The sequence below is a fragment of the Diachasma alloeum genome, unplaced genomic scaffold (assembly GCF_001412515.2).
Source record: "Diachasma alloeum isolate Michigan unplaced genomic scaffold, Dall2.0 Dall_scaffold_00208, whole genome shotgun sequence".
Lineage (NCBI taxonomy): Eukaryota > Metazoa > Arthropoda > Insecta > Hymenoptera > Braconidae > Diachasma > Diachasma alloeum.
In genome coordinates, this window is record NW_021680373.1 from 1,807,816 (window position 1) to 1,822,582 (window position 14,767).

A 14,767-nucleotide genomic window follows, 5' to 3' on the forward strand; every position below is an offset into this window, starting at 1 on the left:
GTAATGGTGAAAAAATTCACTCAGAGGGTAGCAATTTACCCCGAAATCTCAAGTGGATGAATCATGAAGAGTTGTTGTATAAGAATTAATAAATTTCCTCAAAACGCTGAGCAGTAACAACACGACAGAGAAGTTTATCATGGTAATGTCTGAGCGTTTTGGTTGAACTTGTGCCGTGATTACGTTGCAGTGCAGAATTTTTAAAAATAATTTGTATATTTTTATACAAATCGTATAGGACCCTGCGCTAATATTTTGATTCACAGGCGCAGATTAAATTTAATGAGAACAACACGATTTAGATATTATCCCTTGTATTCCTTATTCCTCCAGAGCCTTCGTCATGCATGCATTTACCACACAATTTCCAAAACACTAGATTGATTTTTCAATGAGTTCATGATTTATTTCGAGGCGAAAATTGCGAGGATTTATTGCTATTTGTGGAATCAATTGGAGACGTCATGTGGGGAGAGGCCAATGCAACTGACGAAATTCAGTTTAATGATTTGATGATTTTTTTTAATGACTCTGGGATTGTTTTCACATCTTCACTGAGTTCTGCGCCCAAAAATCCTGCGTTGAAAATAAAATGTCTGTTTATTGATGCTATTTCTCATGCACGAGGTGACGAAAAGGGAAAAAGTGAAAAAAAATAGCAATAAAATTATAATTATTTTTACACACATTCGAAGAGGGCTTGACTGTACACTCCCTTTTCAAAAGATGCAATATTAGTGTCGCAGACTGATAAACGTGTAATTTTACAAAAAGAAAACAATGAATAGATAGAGAATATTTAAACTACGATAAATCTCACACTGAAATAGCTAAACTGCCGAAAAATGTACTGTATTATATGCATAAAACACTTGTTATTTAAGGAGAAAAAAATATATGGGGGCTATGGGGCGGTGGGAATTCTTGTTGAGACATGGCAGTGGATTTTTGGGTGTAGAATTGCCCTCGATGTGAGTTATTCATTCTTGTTGGAACATTTGGAAGCCCACAATTGATTCCCAGCGACTGAAATCAACCGTTTAAGGCGATATTTAATTTCAGATCGACGATGAATTGTTCCTTCACTTCGATGATTCCTAAATTATTCACACAGACTCTCACGTAAACTCGTGACAATTACCAAAAAGAAAAACAATTATGAATAGACAAATGAGAGAGAGAAATAAAACAAAACTGACTAATGAAGATGAAGAAAAAGTGGTCATTCAACAGTTGTCACAAAAATACAGAGTATTTAAGCCAATTAGCAAACAACAGAAATGTATACATTTACATAGACTAAGTGCTGGCCGAGACATGTTCCAAGCTAATTGTAACGGGTAAACTTTTTAAATCCCTCCACCAGTTACACCAAAACATCTCTTCCATGAGTAAATTTTTTTGTTCTATCGTTTCGCTAAGAACTCAAACGAAATCATTAAATGAGTTTGGATGGGAGAAGTTCGGGTGGATGAAGTTCCACGTGAATTTATGAAGTTAAAAGTCCTACGATTTAAGGATATCCAAGTACTTTGGTTATTTTTTTCTCCAGTTGAATGCTTTTCTCCTTTGTAGTTGAACAACAGAGCTTGCAGCCCCATTTGAACCTAATTTTTTGGACATTCTAGAATCATTTTATTGTTCAACCTTTGCAGGTCTGAATTTAAATCTTGATATTGGAGCGTTAGAAAGCATTTTCAAAATTTTGAAACAAATTCGAGAGTTTACTTTTGGAGGAAGATTGATGAAATCATGAAAAAGTTGCAATTTTTGAAAATTAGGAGCATTTTCTGTAAATAATTTATAAACAATCAATTTTCCACCATAGCAATCATTCGTTCGGAATCGTAACAAATTTATTCATATTCAGAATTATACCAGAAGTCGATTTCATGACTAAAAAAATTACGTTTCCGAAAATTTACACAATTTTCATTATTTATTTATAAACAACGATTGGTTAAAAAAATAATAATTCTGAGCAAAATGTAATTTGAATGACACTAAACACTCATGATTTTTTTCAAATGTTTCTTACGCAATTCAATTGACAAATTTGATGACTGAAAATGGTTGAATCTCTCGTGTGATTGTTGTACTTTAGCTGTTTATTCTCTAGTGAAATGCTTTTCTACTTTTGTAGTCGAACATCAGAATTTTCATTTAAGCCCCACTTGACACTAAGTTTCCGGGCATTTTCCAATGATTTTATTATTCAAATTTAGCAGCTCTGAAATTGAATCTTGATAATGAACCATTAGAAAACAGAAAATGTGATGGAATAATTTAAAATTTGGAATTTTTGAAAATTACGAGCATTTTCTGTAAATAATTTATAATTTATATAATTCATATAATAATCGAATTCATGACTAAAAAAATGAAGTAACCGAAAGTTTAAACAATTTAAATCATTTATTTATAAACAACGATTTATTAAAAAAATAATAATTCTGAGCAAAATGTAATTTGAATGACGCTAAATATTCGTAATTTTTTTCAAATGTTTCTCACGCAATTCAATTGACAAATTTGATGACTGAAAATGGTTGAATCTCTCGTGTGATTGTTATACTTTAGCTATTTATTCTCTAGTGAAATGCTTTTCTACTTTTGTAGTCGAACATCAGAGCTCTCATTTAAGCCCCACTTGACACTAAGTTTCCGGGCATTTTCCAATGATTTTATTATTCAAATTTAGCAGCTCTGAAATTGAATCTTGATAATGAACCATTAGAAAACAGAAAATGTGATGGAATAATTTAAAATTTGCAATTTTTGAAAATTACGAGCATTTTCTGTAAATAATCTATAATTTATATAATTCATATAATAATCGAATTCATGACCAAAAAAATGAAGTTTCCGAAAGTTTAAACAATTCAAATCATTTATTTATAGACAACCATTGATTAAAAAAATAATAATTCTGAGCAAAATGTAATTTGAACGATGCTGAATATTCATGATTTTTTTTCTACTAAACTGCAAAAGATACTGGGATATCCTTAAATCGTCCGAGTTTGTACAATTATTTCGTAAATGAATGAAGAAAATGAGTGATCGTGTAGAGTTCATTTGACAGTTGAGATAGTCTGTATTTTTTTATCTAGCTAATACACACTCACACTTTTGTAAATAATACCATCATCACGACGTTTGATCTTGTCTTCATGCATTAGAATATTGGTTTTGATTTAATAGGAGAGAAGAATCACTTATACATAGAAAAAAATTGGAGATGAATCGAGGCATGTTATGATTGAAATGCTTATACTTTCACAGTGTAACTCAGCTGAATAATTAATTACCCTCGGTGAATATAACTGAGAACGTGCCGCGGCCAGAGTAAATGAAATACCGTAATTTTCCTAACGTCATATGTAAAAACATTGTGTTCAAAACATATATAATAATACGACTGATTTGCCCTGGACACGAGTTGAAGTGATTTATTGCGAGGTTCAAGGTTCAATAGGTGTTGTTTTCGGGGCTAAAATAAACAAGGTGTGAATGGTGTAATTGAATTTTAAAATAAATGAAAGATAATACCAATCGATTTATAAAGAAATACATGAAGTGAGAGAGAATGGATAAAACGTCTATACAATATGGAGATAAAAGTGAAAAATTGTATCTAATCTGTATACATTTCTATATTATAATTATATTACGATCAATATATGCAATATTATAATTAAGAACTTTAAAATAATATTACGTAAGATTAATAATAAACAAACGCATCTTAATTTTCGTTGTGGACTACTGATATTTTGATGCTGGTAACGTTTTAGTTGGAGTTTTTCGTTTATTTTTCATTAGTCACTTGCGTTTTTTTCCCTGAATCATTTATAACTATCATGATTCCAAGTATTCAATTGAAGTACTTGTTTCGAGGGAGCTAAATGATTGCAGTAATCCGGAATTTCCATACCACAATTATAATTTGTTTATTTTTGCTTCCGAGTGGAAGCATTTTAAGGGTATTATGGCGGGGTCCATAGCTGGAAAAAAAAAGCAGAGAATTCAATGAAAATTGCTGGACAGATTATTCGATCCATTTGAAAGCCGTGTGCAAAATGTCAAGACCCCTACTTAAACAATAATAATGGGAATAATTTTTGAAGTTGCTACTTATACATGCGGTTGAATGGGCATCGGTAATTTTAGTGTTTTTCCTACGTTATTGATCTATCGATAACGAGGAAAATGCGATAATGCGTTATTGATCTATCGATAACGTAGGAAATTCACAAAAATTACCGATACTGAGATGTCCNCTACTTAAACAATAATAATGGGAATAATTTTTGAAGTTGCTACTTATACATGCGGTTGAATGGGCATCGGTAATTTTAGTGTTTTTCCTACGTTATTGATCTATCGATAACGAGGAAAATGCGATAATGCGTTATTGATCTATCGATAACGTAGGAAATTCACAAAAATTACCGATACTGAGATGTCCTTTTTTATTTCGTCTGAGTTACATGAGTTTTCCCCGGAAAATTGAGATAGATGAGTTTTATACGGAATTCTGAGAACCCTTCGTTTATTCAGAAATGCTGAGATACCCTTCCCTTAAAAAAAAATGAAATACCCTCTCTATTAGAAAGTGTCGTTATTAAGGGGAGACGGAACCCCTTTGTCTACATCAAATCTTAGAATTGTGTTTTCTCCTACAATTATTAATTTCTATCTACGAAATTACTTTATCGACTCGATTATCGCATTGTTGAGTCAATGAAGTAGTTTAATGAATAAAAAATACTAACTGCAGGAGAAAATACAATTCTAAAGATTCATATAAGCGCAGGGGCTCCGTTTCCCCTTAAACAGCTAATAACAACGGAAAGAAGAGGATTTGAAAACCGCAAACTCCAAGTGCCATCTCCCAGTCCCCTGACGAACTCCATCGAAAATTGCTCCTCCAGTTGGCAAAACTGTCTAACGAAGTTTCCCTCCTGCCGCGAACGTCAGACCGATTCAGTTGTGAGAAGCAAAACGGAGTAGCCTCCACCTGGCAAGAATTTTTCATTTTTTACGATTGATTTCGTCCACCGGGATTTTTCCAATCAGTTGACGAAAAATTTTAACCTCTCGTGGAAACAATTCTGTTCCATTGCAGTGATTACCCCAGGGGGAGAGCGATCCCCGTTAATTTCCGGGGTTCCCAGACGATTTGTGTTGTAAAAATGTTGGGTTTGTAGGTTAACTATAAAACAAAACTAGTGAAATGGCGGAGAAGGCGATAATGAAGGTAAATCAGCTTGTTTTATGCGATTTGATGATTTTAATAGGCATGTGGGGTTATTTTGGTGGTGTGTAGCAAATTGCTGAGCAAAAGCTCAAGGCATTCTCGATCGGAACGATGGGGAAGCGACCCCTGAGCAAGAAGGAGGTGGAGGAGCAGAGGAAGAAGGAGCAAGAGCAGGCGGCTGCTCAGGCCTTTGAGGAGTTTGTTGCCACCTTTCAAGAGACTCCCAACAAAACCACGAGCAAGGTTTGGGTCAAGGCTGGTACTTACGACGCTGGCAAGAGGCAGGAGGACACCAGGGAGAAGGGAAAACTCTACAAACCACAGTCCAAGATCTCCGAACTTGTGGACAGCAGATCGTCGGCTGAACAGGCACAGGAGTATGCCAAGCTACTTGGCAGCAATGAACGCAAGGCTGATAGACTTGGGAAGAAGAAGAAGGAGGGGGAGAAGAAGAAGAGCAATTTGGAACTGTTCAAGGAGGAGCTCAAGATGATTCAGGAGGAGAGGGAGGAGAGGCACAAGTACAAGGGGGTTGTGAAAAATGTCATCACTACGCAGTCGGAGGACCCTATGTTGGCTGCGTTGAAGTGTGTCGAAGGTAAGGGAAAGGATTCTTGGTCATTGGACTTTGGCAGGGGGAGGTCTGAGACGTTTTGGGGGCTCTGGGAATTTTTGGGGATTAGGGGAAGTTCAATCTGGCTTCGAACGTTGGTAATAAGGATTATTGAGTAAATGAGACGATTTGGACGACTCATTTCTCATTTTAGAGAACAATCGGGGCATTTTACTCAGCTAGTCTTGAGTCATTGACGATTGGAAATATTGATTGAATATCTATGAAGAGGTTTCTTGTGAAAAAGAACTGGAGCTCAAAAAATTATTCTTCAATGAGAATTAAATAAATTAGATTAAATTTTTCAATTCCTTCGAATTTCTTGTATTGTTAGTATTTATTGAATAATGATATGATTTGGACGAGTCATGGACGAGTCTGACGATATTTTTTCAATCTTCAAAAATGAGAGAAGTTACTCAGTCAATCATGCGGCATTGAAGACGTTTGGAAATCTTTATTGAATTTATCTGAAGAGGTTCCTTGTGAAAAAGAACAGAAGCTCAAAAAATTATTCGTCAATGAAAATCAAATAAATTAGATTAAAATTTTTTAACCCCTTCTAATTTCTCATATTGTTAATATTTATTCTTTATAATTAATTTATTATAATTTTAATATTTATTTATTATAATTTTTTTAGAATTAACTAAATTAGATGTAATTTTTAAACCTCTTTGTTATTCCACCCCATTTTCAGACGGATCTTTTGATAATGGTGACCCCAACACTACGAATCTGTACTTGGGGAATCTGAATCCAAAGATCACAGAACAACAGTTGATGGAGATATTCGGTAAATTCGGACCTCTAGCTAGTATTAAAATTATGTGGCCAAGGAGTGACGAGGAGAAGGCTAGACAGAGGAATTGCGGATTCGTAGCGTTCATGAGTAGGCGGGATGGGGAGAGAGCATTGAAGAACCTTAATGGTAAACCGAATAATTTTATTTCATAAAATTGCACCCCACCCTTTCCTTCAAAAGTTTTTTCAGTTTTTAGAAATCTTTCTGAAAATCTATAAATCTTAACTAATCTTAGTTAATTTGTAAAAAGTCGCTGCAATTCTATGAAATTTCCGAAATTTTTATTAATTTTTACGTTTCTACACGTGAGAATGATAGATCACTCCATTCAAGTTTATCCAAGTCTATTCCACAATTAGAAAATTTAATACTCATTCTATTTAAAAGATGAAATGAACTAGTAACGGATTTTCTACTGTTTACATTTGTTTTCGCATTATCTTATCATTTCTTCAAACACAATTATTTTAAATATCAACGGAACAAAATATTAATCGAATCATGAGCCCGATGAAGTCCAAATAATCGTCTAAACGTCACAGTCACGTCTCGTTTGTCATTACAAACGATTTTGATCATTGACCAGTTTTCAATCAATATCTCGAAACCTAAAGGAAATAGCAGAATTTCTGTCATCACCTTTTTCGTAGCCCTCAATTCGCTCTACAAAAAAGGTCATTACGGAAATGTCGTTATCTCCCTTAGATACGGAGATATCCCTCGAAAACTCCAACTTCAGCCCTAAAATGTTGTTTTCATCTTCTCCAACATCCCTTTAATTCTTTTAAACCCTCTAGCTATATACCAGCAACAACAGAGATGAACCAGACCATAAATTCCTCATTGTTTTCCCCTTGAACCAGGTCGAGACATAATGCAATACGAAATGAAACTGGGCTGGGGTAAAAGTGTGCCAATACCACCATATCCAATCTACATTCCACCAGCCCTGATGGAGCTCACCCAACCACCACCACCCTCCGGCCTCCCCTTCAACGCTCAACCACACCGTCGCGATAGGCACAAGGTATCCCAGTTAAAAAACGAGCGTAATATTAATAAAAATGCTCAATCACGTATCCAATCGAATTTGGTTTTATTACTCAAGTACTTATAAACTCCTCATTTGTGTCATTCACAAGTTGATTCCGCAAGGCATCCCCCCCACGTGTTCCCTAGCAATAACGAGTGAAAGACTGAATTTTCTCGGGTCTCAGTACAAGTAGAGGAGGAAAAAAAATATATCAATGCGTTGCAGGAAGTCTCCGATGAACTATTAGTGAACCACTCGATAAAAAAGAAATATCCAATTCTCTCAGAATAAAATCCTGATATCACGAAGCAATAGCATTGATAATTCAGTATGAGAAACGTCTCATGTATCAACTGGCATAATTTAATCATCAAATTAACCACTCGATAATAATAATTAAAGAAGAATAATTATTGTTGAATCGTATAACCATGTTTTTGAAACGTAATCTCAGATACCACGTATCCGCAACCTCCAGAGCGCGGACCCCCAGGAAAAGGAAAACTTTGAAAAGGTAAAATTATTCACTACTGTAAGAACCAAAAAAGCATTACGTCAATTTTATTCTCCCACGTGTTGGAGAATTGGAAAATCTTCTGAGCGTTGACACAATGTCAGATGTAACCAGTTACATAACGTTCAGCTGATTATTCAATAATTAATGTGAACTTTGTTGTGAAAAAAATATATATCACGGGTGAGTAATCCGGTGGAGAATATGAATGAGTGATTCCCGAAATAATTTCATAAATCATTAATCAGGAAAGACTCTTAAACTAATTGACGCTTAAAAATTATGTTGTAATGACTTGTCGGCGTACGTTCTCTCGGGGGCGCATTATTGGCATTATTGGGCTCTGGCACTCCCCCCCTCTTGAAATACGACAACAATAATCACACTGATTGCACTGTGATGGCATGGGCTTTGACAGATATTGCAGAATGCTGTTGTCAAAGTGGTTATTCCAACAGAAAGGTATTTCATTGATTTTACCATTAATGTACAATGAAAAATTTTGTAAGTATGATTACCTCCACACATAACACTGAGTTTTGACTATCAAAACTTCGACGTGGAGTCGGAGACTTCCAACGTGTACGTCGAACGAACAGCAGAAGGACTAATATAGTGTTTTCTTTTTTTTTAAACTCCATTCATGCATTTAGGAACTTAGTAATGTTGATACATAGAATGGTGGAATTTGTCATTCGTGAGGGACCCATGTTCGAGGCGATGATCATGAATCGAGAGCTGAATAATCCCATGTTCAGGTGATTTTTTGAATTTTTTATTGAGGTGATTGTGGAAGTAGCTTTACCCTTTCGACCGTGTTAATTACATTGTTCGAAATATTAATATTTTTTAAAACACTTTTCTCCTAATTAGATAATGGAACTTGCTTACTGATGAACGATGAATGAAAGATGAAGTTCTTGGTTTTTAATAATAATGGAAATGATTTTCACATAAGACACTGGGTTAAATCCTGATTGTTAAACATTTCAGGATATCCAAGTATTTTTTACAGTTTGGTACAATCACACTATAGCTTTAACCATTTCAAATTTGTCAATTGAATTGCGTGAGAAAAATTTGAAAAACAGCATGAACATTCAGCGTCATTAAAATTACATTTTGCACTGAATTGTGATGTTTTAAACATTCGTTGTTTATAAATACATAATTTAAATTATTTAAACTTTTAGATACCTCATTATTTTATGCATAAAATTGATTTCTGGTAAAATTATGAATATGAATAACTTTGATTATTTATAAATAATTTATAGTTATTTATATAATGCTCGTAATTTTCAAAAATTGCAATTTTTTCATTATTTCATCAATCTTCTCCCAAAAGTAAACTATCAATTTTTTTTATATTTTTAAAATGCTTTCTAACGGTTCAATATTGAAATTTAAATTCAAACCTGCAAAGTTTAAATAATAAAATCATTGTAAAATATCCGGAAACGTAGGATCAAATGGGGCTCAAATGAAAGCTTTGAAATTCGACTACAAAAGTAGAAAATTATTTCACTGGAGAAAAAATAGCCAAAGTACTTGGATATTCTTAATTGGAAAAATTTAGATAGAAAAGTTCTCTTAAATTCATAATTAAGAATTTTTAGAAGAACTATGTAGACATGTAATTTATATACAATATATATCTCTGTATTTTTATAATTCTTCCGTAACAGAATAAACCGAATGGTTTGAATGCTCTGAATAAAAAAACTCGAAAGGGTAGAATTACTTCAAATAGATTTGCCCTCAACTCCTATTTATTTCCGATCGGGTTACAGATTTTTATTCGAGAACTACTCACCAGCCCACACGTATTACCGCTGGAAGTTGTATTCAATTCTGCAGGGAGATGGGCAGAAGGAGTGGCAGACGGAAGACTTTCGCATGTTCAAAGGGGGAAGTGTGTGGAGACCACCTCCGATAAATCCGTGGACTCAGGGGATGCCTGAGGAGTTGATTGAAGTCGAGGAGAGGCAGGAACCGAGAAGAGGAAGCTTATCGAATAGGTAATTGTGGTGGATTGATACAAATAAGTGGAATAACAGAAACATCGACACTGTGGCCTTCTATTTGACGTGTGCTCTTGTCAAAAAGTTCATTCACGTCACAAATATAAATTTTTCACACAAGACTCCAAGGGAGACGAAACAATATGATTCAATCGAATCATTCATTGCCTTGATATTACGCAAGTTGTTCGCTACTTTACACTCACAACTCTTCATCTCTTACACATCAACCTTAACTTTAATTAAATTCATCATTCATATTCACACTAAGCAATATCACTAGCTCTCAGTTGAGTTTTTAAGGAATATCTCCGAGTCTAAGGGAGATAGCGGAATTTTCGTAATAACCTTTTTTGTAGCCCTCAAGTCGCTCTACAAAAAAGGTCATTACGAAATTTTCATAATCTTCCTTAGATTCGGAGATATTTCTCAGGTAAAGGCTAAATCGAATTGAGCCGTTTTACCGCTTCACTACTGTATTACGAATAATGAATAACTCAATAATTCATGAAATCCCCAGCCAAAGAGACCGACTAGAGGACCTCCTTCGAAACATCTCCCCCGAGCGTTTAAAAATAGCGGAAGTAATGATATTCTGCATCGAGCACGCAGAAGCAGCAGAAGAAATATGCGACTGCATAGCCGAGTCTCTCTGCATTGTCCAGACCCCTGTGAACAAGAAAATCGCTCGTCTCTACCTGATCTCCGACATTCTTCACAACTGTGGGGTCAAGATGACGAATGCCACGATCTACAGGAAGGCGTTTGAGGCGCGTCTCCTCGGGATATTCATTGAGGTATGATTTGTTTTTATTTGAAGACTCTTAATTTATGCCCTGAGATAAAAATCCCATGAGGGCAACACAGAAGTATTACAGATAATTCACGGATGTTAGCGATGAAAATAGTCATTTCGTTTTAAACTCATTTAATTCTCAATTTTAAAGTAAAGAAGTGGGAAATGCTTTTGTCTTCATATGGGATAGCTATTTTTCCTAATAAATTAACAATATGCTTCCAAATAGTCATTTATCACATCATTTTCTTCTTATCTATCTGATATCAATTATCGTTTTATATCATTTTACTCAATTGAATTATATTTTTTGTTTAATCAATTGTGTTAGACTTCTTGCGAGAATTCTTGTATAAACCGAAAGAATAATGCTATCTATATTATTTTGAAACTTGGACAAAATGGTATTAGAAAACCTTTCTCATCATTTTAAGAAATGGTTGAAAAAGTCACTTTCAGGAAAATTTAAGAAAAAATCATCTTCTAGTTAAATAGTTTAAGCTATGACTGAATTAATTGGAGGCACAATATCCAAAGATACCTCCGAAGTTCCCATTTTCGAAAAATACGAAATTTTTGAAAATCATTCTGCAAATCAAAACACCGAATAAAAATATAAATGAATAAATAAAATCAAAATTGTCAGTCAGTCAACGATAAATTACCACAATTGTGATAATATCATATTCTTCCACTTCATATTTCGTATTACTTGAATTAATGTTCTTTTTCACTGCATTTCAGGTTCACGAAGCCTGCAAGCAATTCGACAGTAAGTTGAAAGCCGAGAGTTTCAAGGCTCGAGTAATGAGGATGTTCAGGGCCTGGGAGGACTGGGCGGTCTACGCCCGAGACTTCCTCGTCCGGCTCCAGAACACGTTCTTGGGGCTCGCGACGACTGACGAACCAGAAGTCGTGGAGGATGAGGATATTGATGGGGCGCCTCTGTCGGACGTCGACGGAGATCCCAGCGAGGATTTGGACGGAGTGCCCCTCGATGGTGCTGCTCTGCTCAAGGGCGCTATGAAGCTCGGATTGACCCCTCAACCCACCAGTAACTACGACGACATCGATGGAGTCCCCATGGACGACGACATCGACGGCATTCCAATGGACGACGACAATCGCTCCAACTCCAGGAGTAAATCCAGCGAGAAGAAGCCAGTTATGCCTGCGGGATTCGTCCCCTCGAGGTGGGAGACTGTGGATCCCGATCAGGTGGAGGCTCAGGCCATGACGACGAGCAAGTGGGAGGAGCTGGAGCAGAACGACGACTCCAACTCGCAGGATGCCAGCATGGACTCTGGGGGGAGGGATTACAACGAGGAGAGGCGAACCAGGTTGAGGGAGATTGAAGTCAAGACTATGCAGTATCAGGATGAGCTGGAGAGTGGGAGGAGGAGCCTCAAGTCGGGGATGACGATCCAGGCGCAGGTCGAGCACTACAGGAAGAAACTCATCAGAAAGGTAACTGAGTATGTTTTTGAGGGGACGGGATGCATCGGTCGTTGGATGATTCGTTTTATGAGGTATTGCAGTGAGAAAACAAGTGGGAATTCGCTCTTGTATTGCATACAGGATAGTTATTTCTGATGATGAATTCGCAATATGCTTCTGAATGCACGTCATCTGCTTCTATCAAGTTTAATTCATTGTTTATTTCGTTTTATTAAATTGAATGTGATTTCTTTTCAACTACTTTTGTCAGATTTTCAAATTTGTGGAATGTTATCATTATTCGCATTGTTAAAATAGTGAAAATTTTTATTTATACATACTTGAATGAATTTGGAACATCACGTTCAGGGAAATTCATGAAAAATTCGAAATTTTCAAAAATCGTCATAAAAATCAAATTAACAAATATAGCTATCGTAATCATTTTCTAACTTCGATTTAATGGCATTGATACAAATATTTTAAGCTATGATTGAATTCATTTGAAGCATTATATTGAAAGATATCCCTGGAATTTCGATTTTCAAAAAATACAAAATTTTTGAAAATTTTTAAATTAATCAAAATAATGATTATTGTTAACGCTTTCATCTTTGAACTCGGTCAAGAGGACATCCAACTAAATTTTTCAGGCCATCATTCAATGAATTTAGAACATTTTTTTAGTTATCGTGGGACAACCGATTTTTGAAAAAAATCAAAAATAAAAAAAAATAGTAGATCGATTAAAATTTCATTAATGGCGATTAATAAGGCTCAACAATCCCTCCATTTGAATAATAAAAAATTCAATTTCATCCAGTCATTGAATCCAATTAAAAATACATCGTTACATAAATTCCATCAAAAATATATTGCCATTATAAATTGATATAAAACCAATTTCCCACTTGTTTTTGCATTTGACCGGAGTTTATCCAACTGATTAATGAATGATCACCCCTCAACCATCAATTACTGTCCCACTCAACCATCAATTACTATCCCACTCAACCATGTGATTAATTTCCTTGTTTAAGTATGCTTTACAGAGTGAGAGAGATTCGAAAGACCACAAGATTGAAGAGAGGGACGACGAGAGAAGACGCGAGCGACGTAGGAGCACTTCCCCGGACTCGCCAGTCCACTACAGAGAGAGGAGGAGAGCCTCGCCGAATTCTCCCCCAAAGTCTCGTGAAAAGTACAGATCGCGCAGCAGATCGCCCAGGAGTAAGCGAAAATCTCGTTCACCGCACAGGAAGCGAGCCCCAGTGACACCCTCACCCCCCAGAATTCGCACGACTCCATCGCCCGTGTTCTCGTCGAGATCATCTCGGCGATCTCCTGGGAGCGAGAGGAGCGAGAGGAGCGACAGAAGTGAACGCAAGAGACGAGCCAGATCTCCCTCCATGTCTCCCCCACCGCCACCCAGGAGCAACACTAAACATCGGGGCAGCAGCCCCTCGTCACCCGCGAGAAAACACAGACACAAGCACAAATACTGAAGTCTGGAACAATTCCCTTTTCTACGTAATAAACTAGTGCATAAAATCTTCGCCAATGAACCTGATCCTTTTTAGTTGATGGCAGTTATTGGAACGTTATACATTCTTCAAGCAAATTTCTCTCCCACAAGTATACAATATTCATCACGTAATTTTCTCTTTTGAGGATCATATCATCTTTGTATATAGCTTCAACGTCCTGATGCCGAAAGTGATTTTTATCGGTTACTTTTCATTCTGTTTGGTCCAACTCGCCAGTACTTCAAGCGTCTGTATCATTGATCGTTGTATAAACATGAAATAAATTAGTATATGAAAATATGGTGTTTTTATGAATTAATTATCCAATTTTTTCTTCGATACGGGGTGAAACAGTACTGAAAATCGAGTTTGCTCCACCAGTACTTGATTTGTTGGGTGATTTTTCTCTGTTTACTGTAGTACGTTGAAATGAAAAATTTTCATTTTCACCTGAGGCCAGGGGGTCAGATCTTGGATTTTTCCAGGGGGAAAGTCGACTTTCGGCAAAATCGAATTTTTTCGTCGAATGAACGCTGATTCTGTATCTATTAACGATTCTGATGCCAATGAAACACTCGGGGGCTCCAGAAATGCAGAAATAAATTTTTTTTTTCTACCTCAAGCCAAAATGGCAGATCTTGGATTTTTCCAGGGGGAAAGTCGACTTTCGGCAAAATCGAATTTTTTCGTCGAGTGAACGTTGATTCTGTATCTATTAACGATTCTGATGCCAATGAAACACTCGGGGGCTCCAGA

The 14,767-nt window shown here is 36.0% G+C and overlaps 1 protein-coding gene across 2 annotated transcripts; it reads left to right on the plus strand.

Annotated features, from left to right (window-relative positions):
* Window positions 1–4,983: 4,983 nt before the first annotated feature.
* Window positions 4,984–14,309, plus strand: LOC107036348 (U2 snRNP-associated SURP motif-containing protein). Of its 2 annotated transcripts, none has more exons than XM_015254276.1 (11): window positions 4,984–5,263; window positions 5,333–5,861; window positions 6,577–6,807; window positions 7,545–7,708; window positions 8,169–8,228; window positions 8,647–8,690; window positions 8,882–8,986; window positions 10,022–10,249; window positions 10,773–11,049; window positions 11,793–12,515; window positions 13,526–14,309. In XM_015254276.1, exons 1-11 carry the CDS (start codon window positions 5,240–5,242, stop codon window positions 13,988–13,990), a joined length of 2,850 nt encoding a protein of 949 aa, XP_015109762.1. In that variant the 5' UTR covers window positions 4,984–5,239; the 3' UTR covers window positions 13,991–14,309. The 2 variants fall into 2 exon arrangements, with proteins under 2 accessions (XP_015109762.1, XP_015109763.1); XM_015254277.1 differs by having other exon boundaries at window positions 13,538–14,309.
* Window positions 14,310–14,767: the final 458 nt, after the last annotated feature.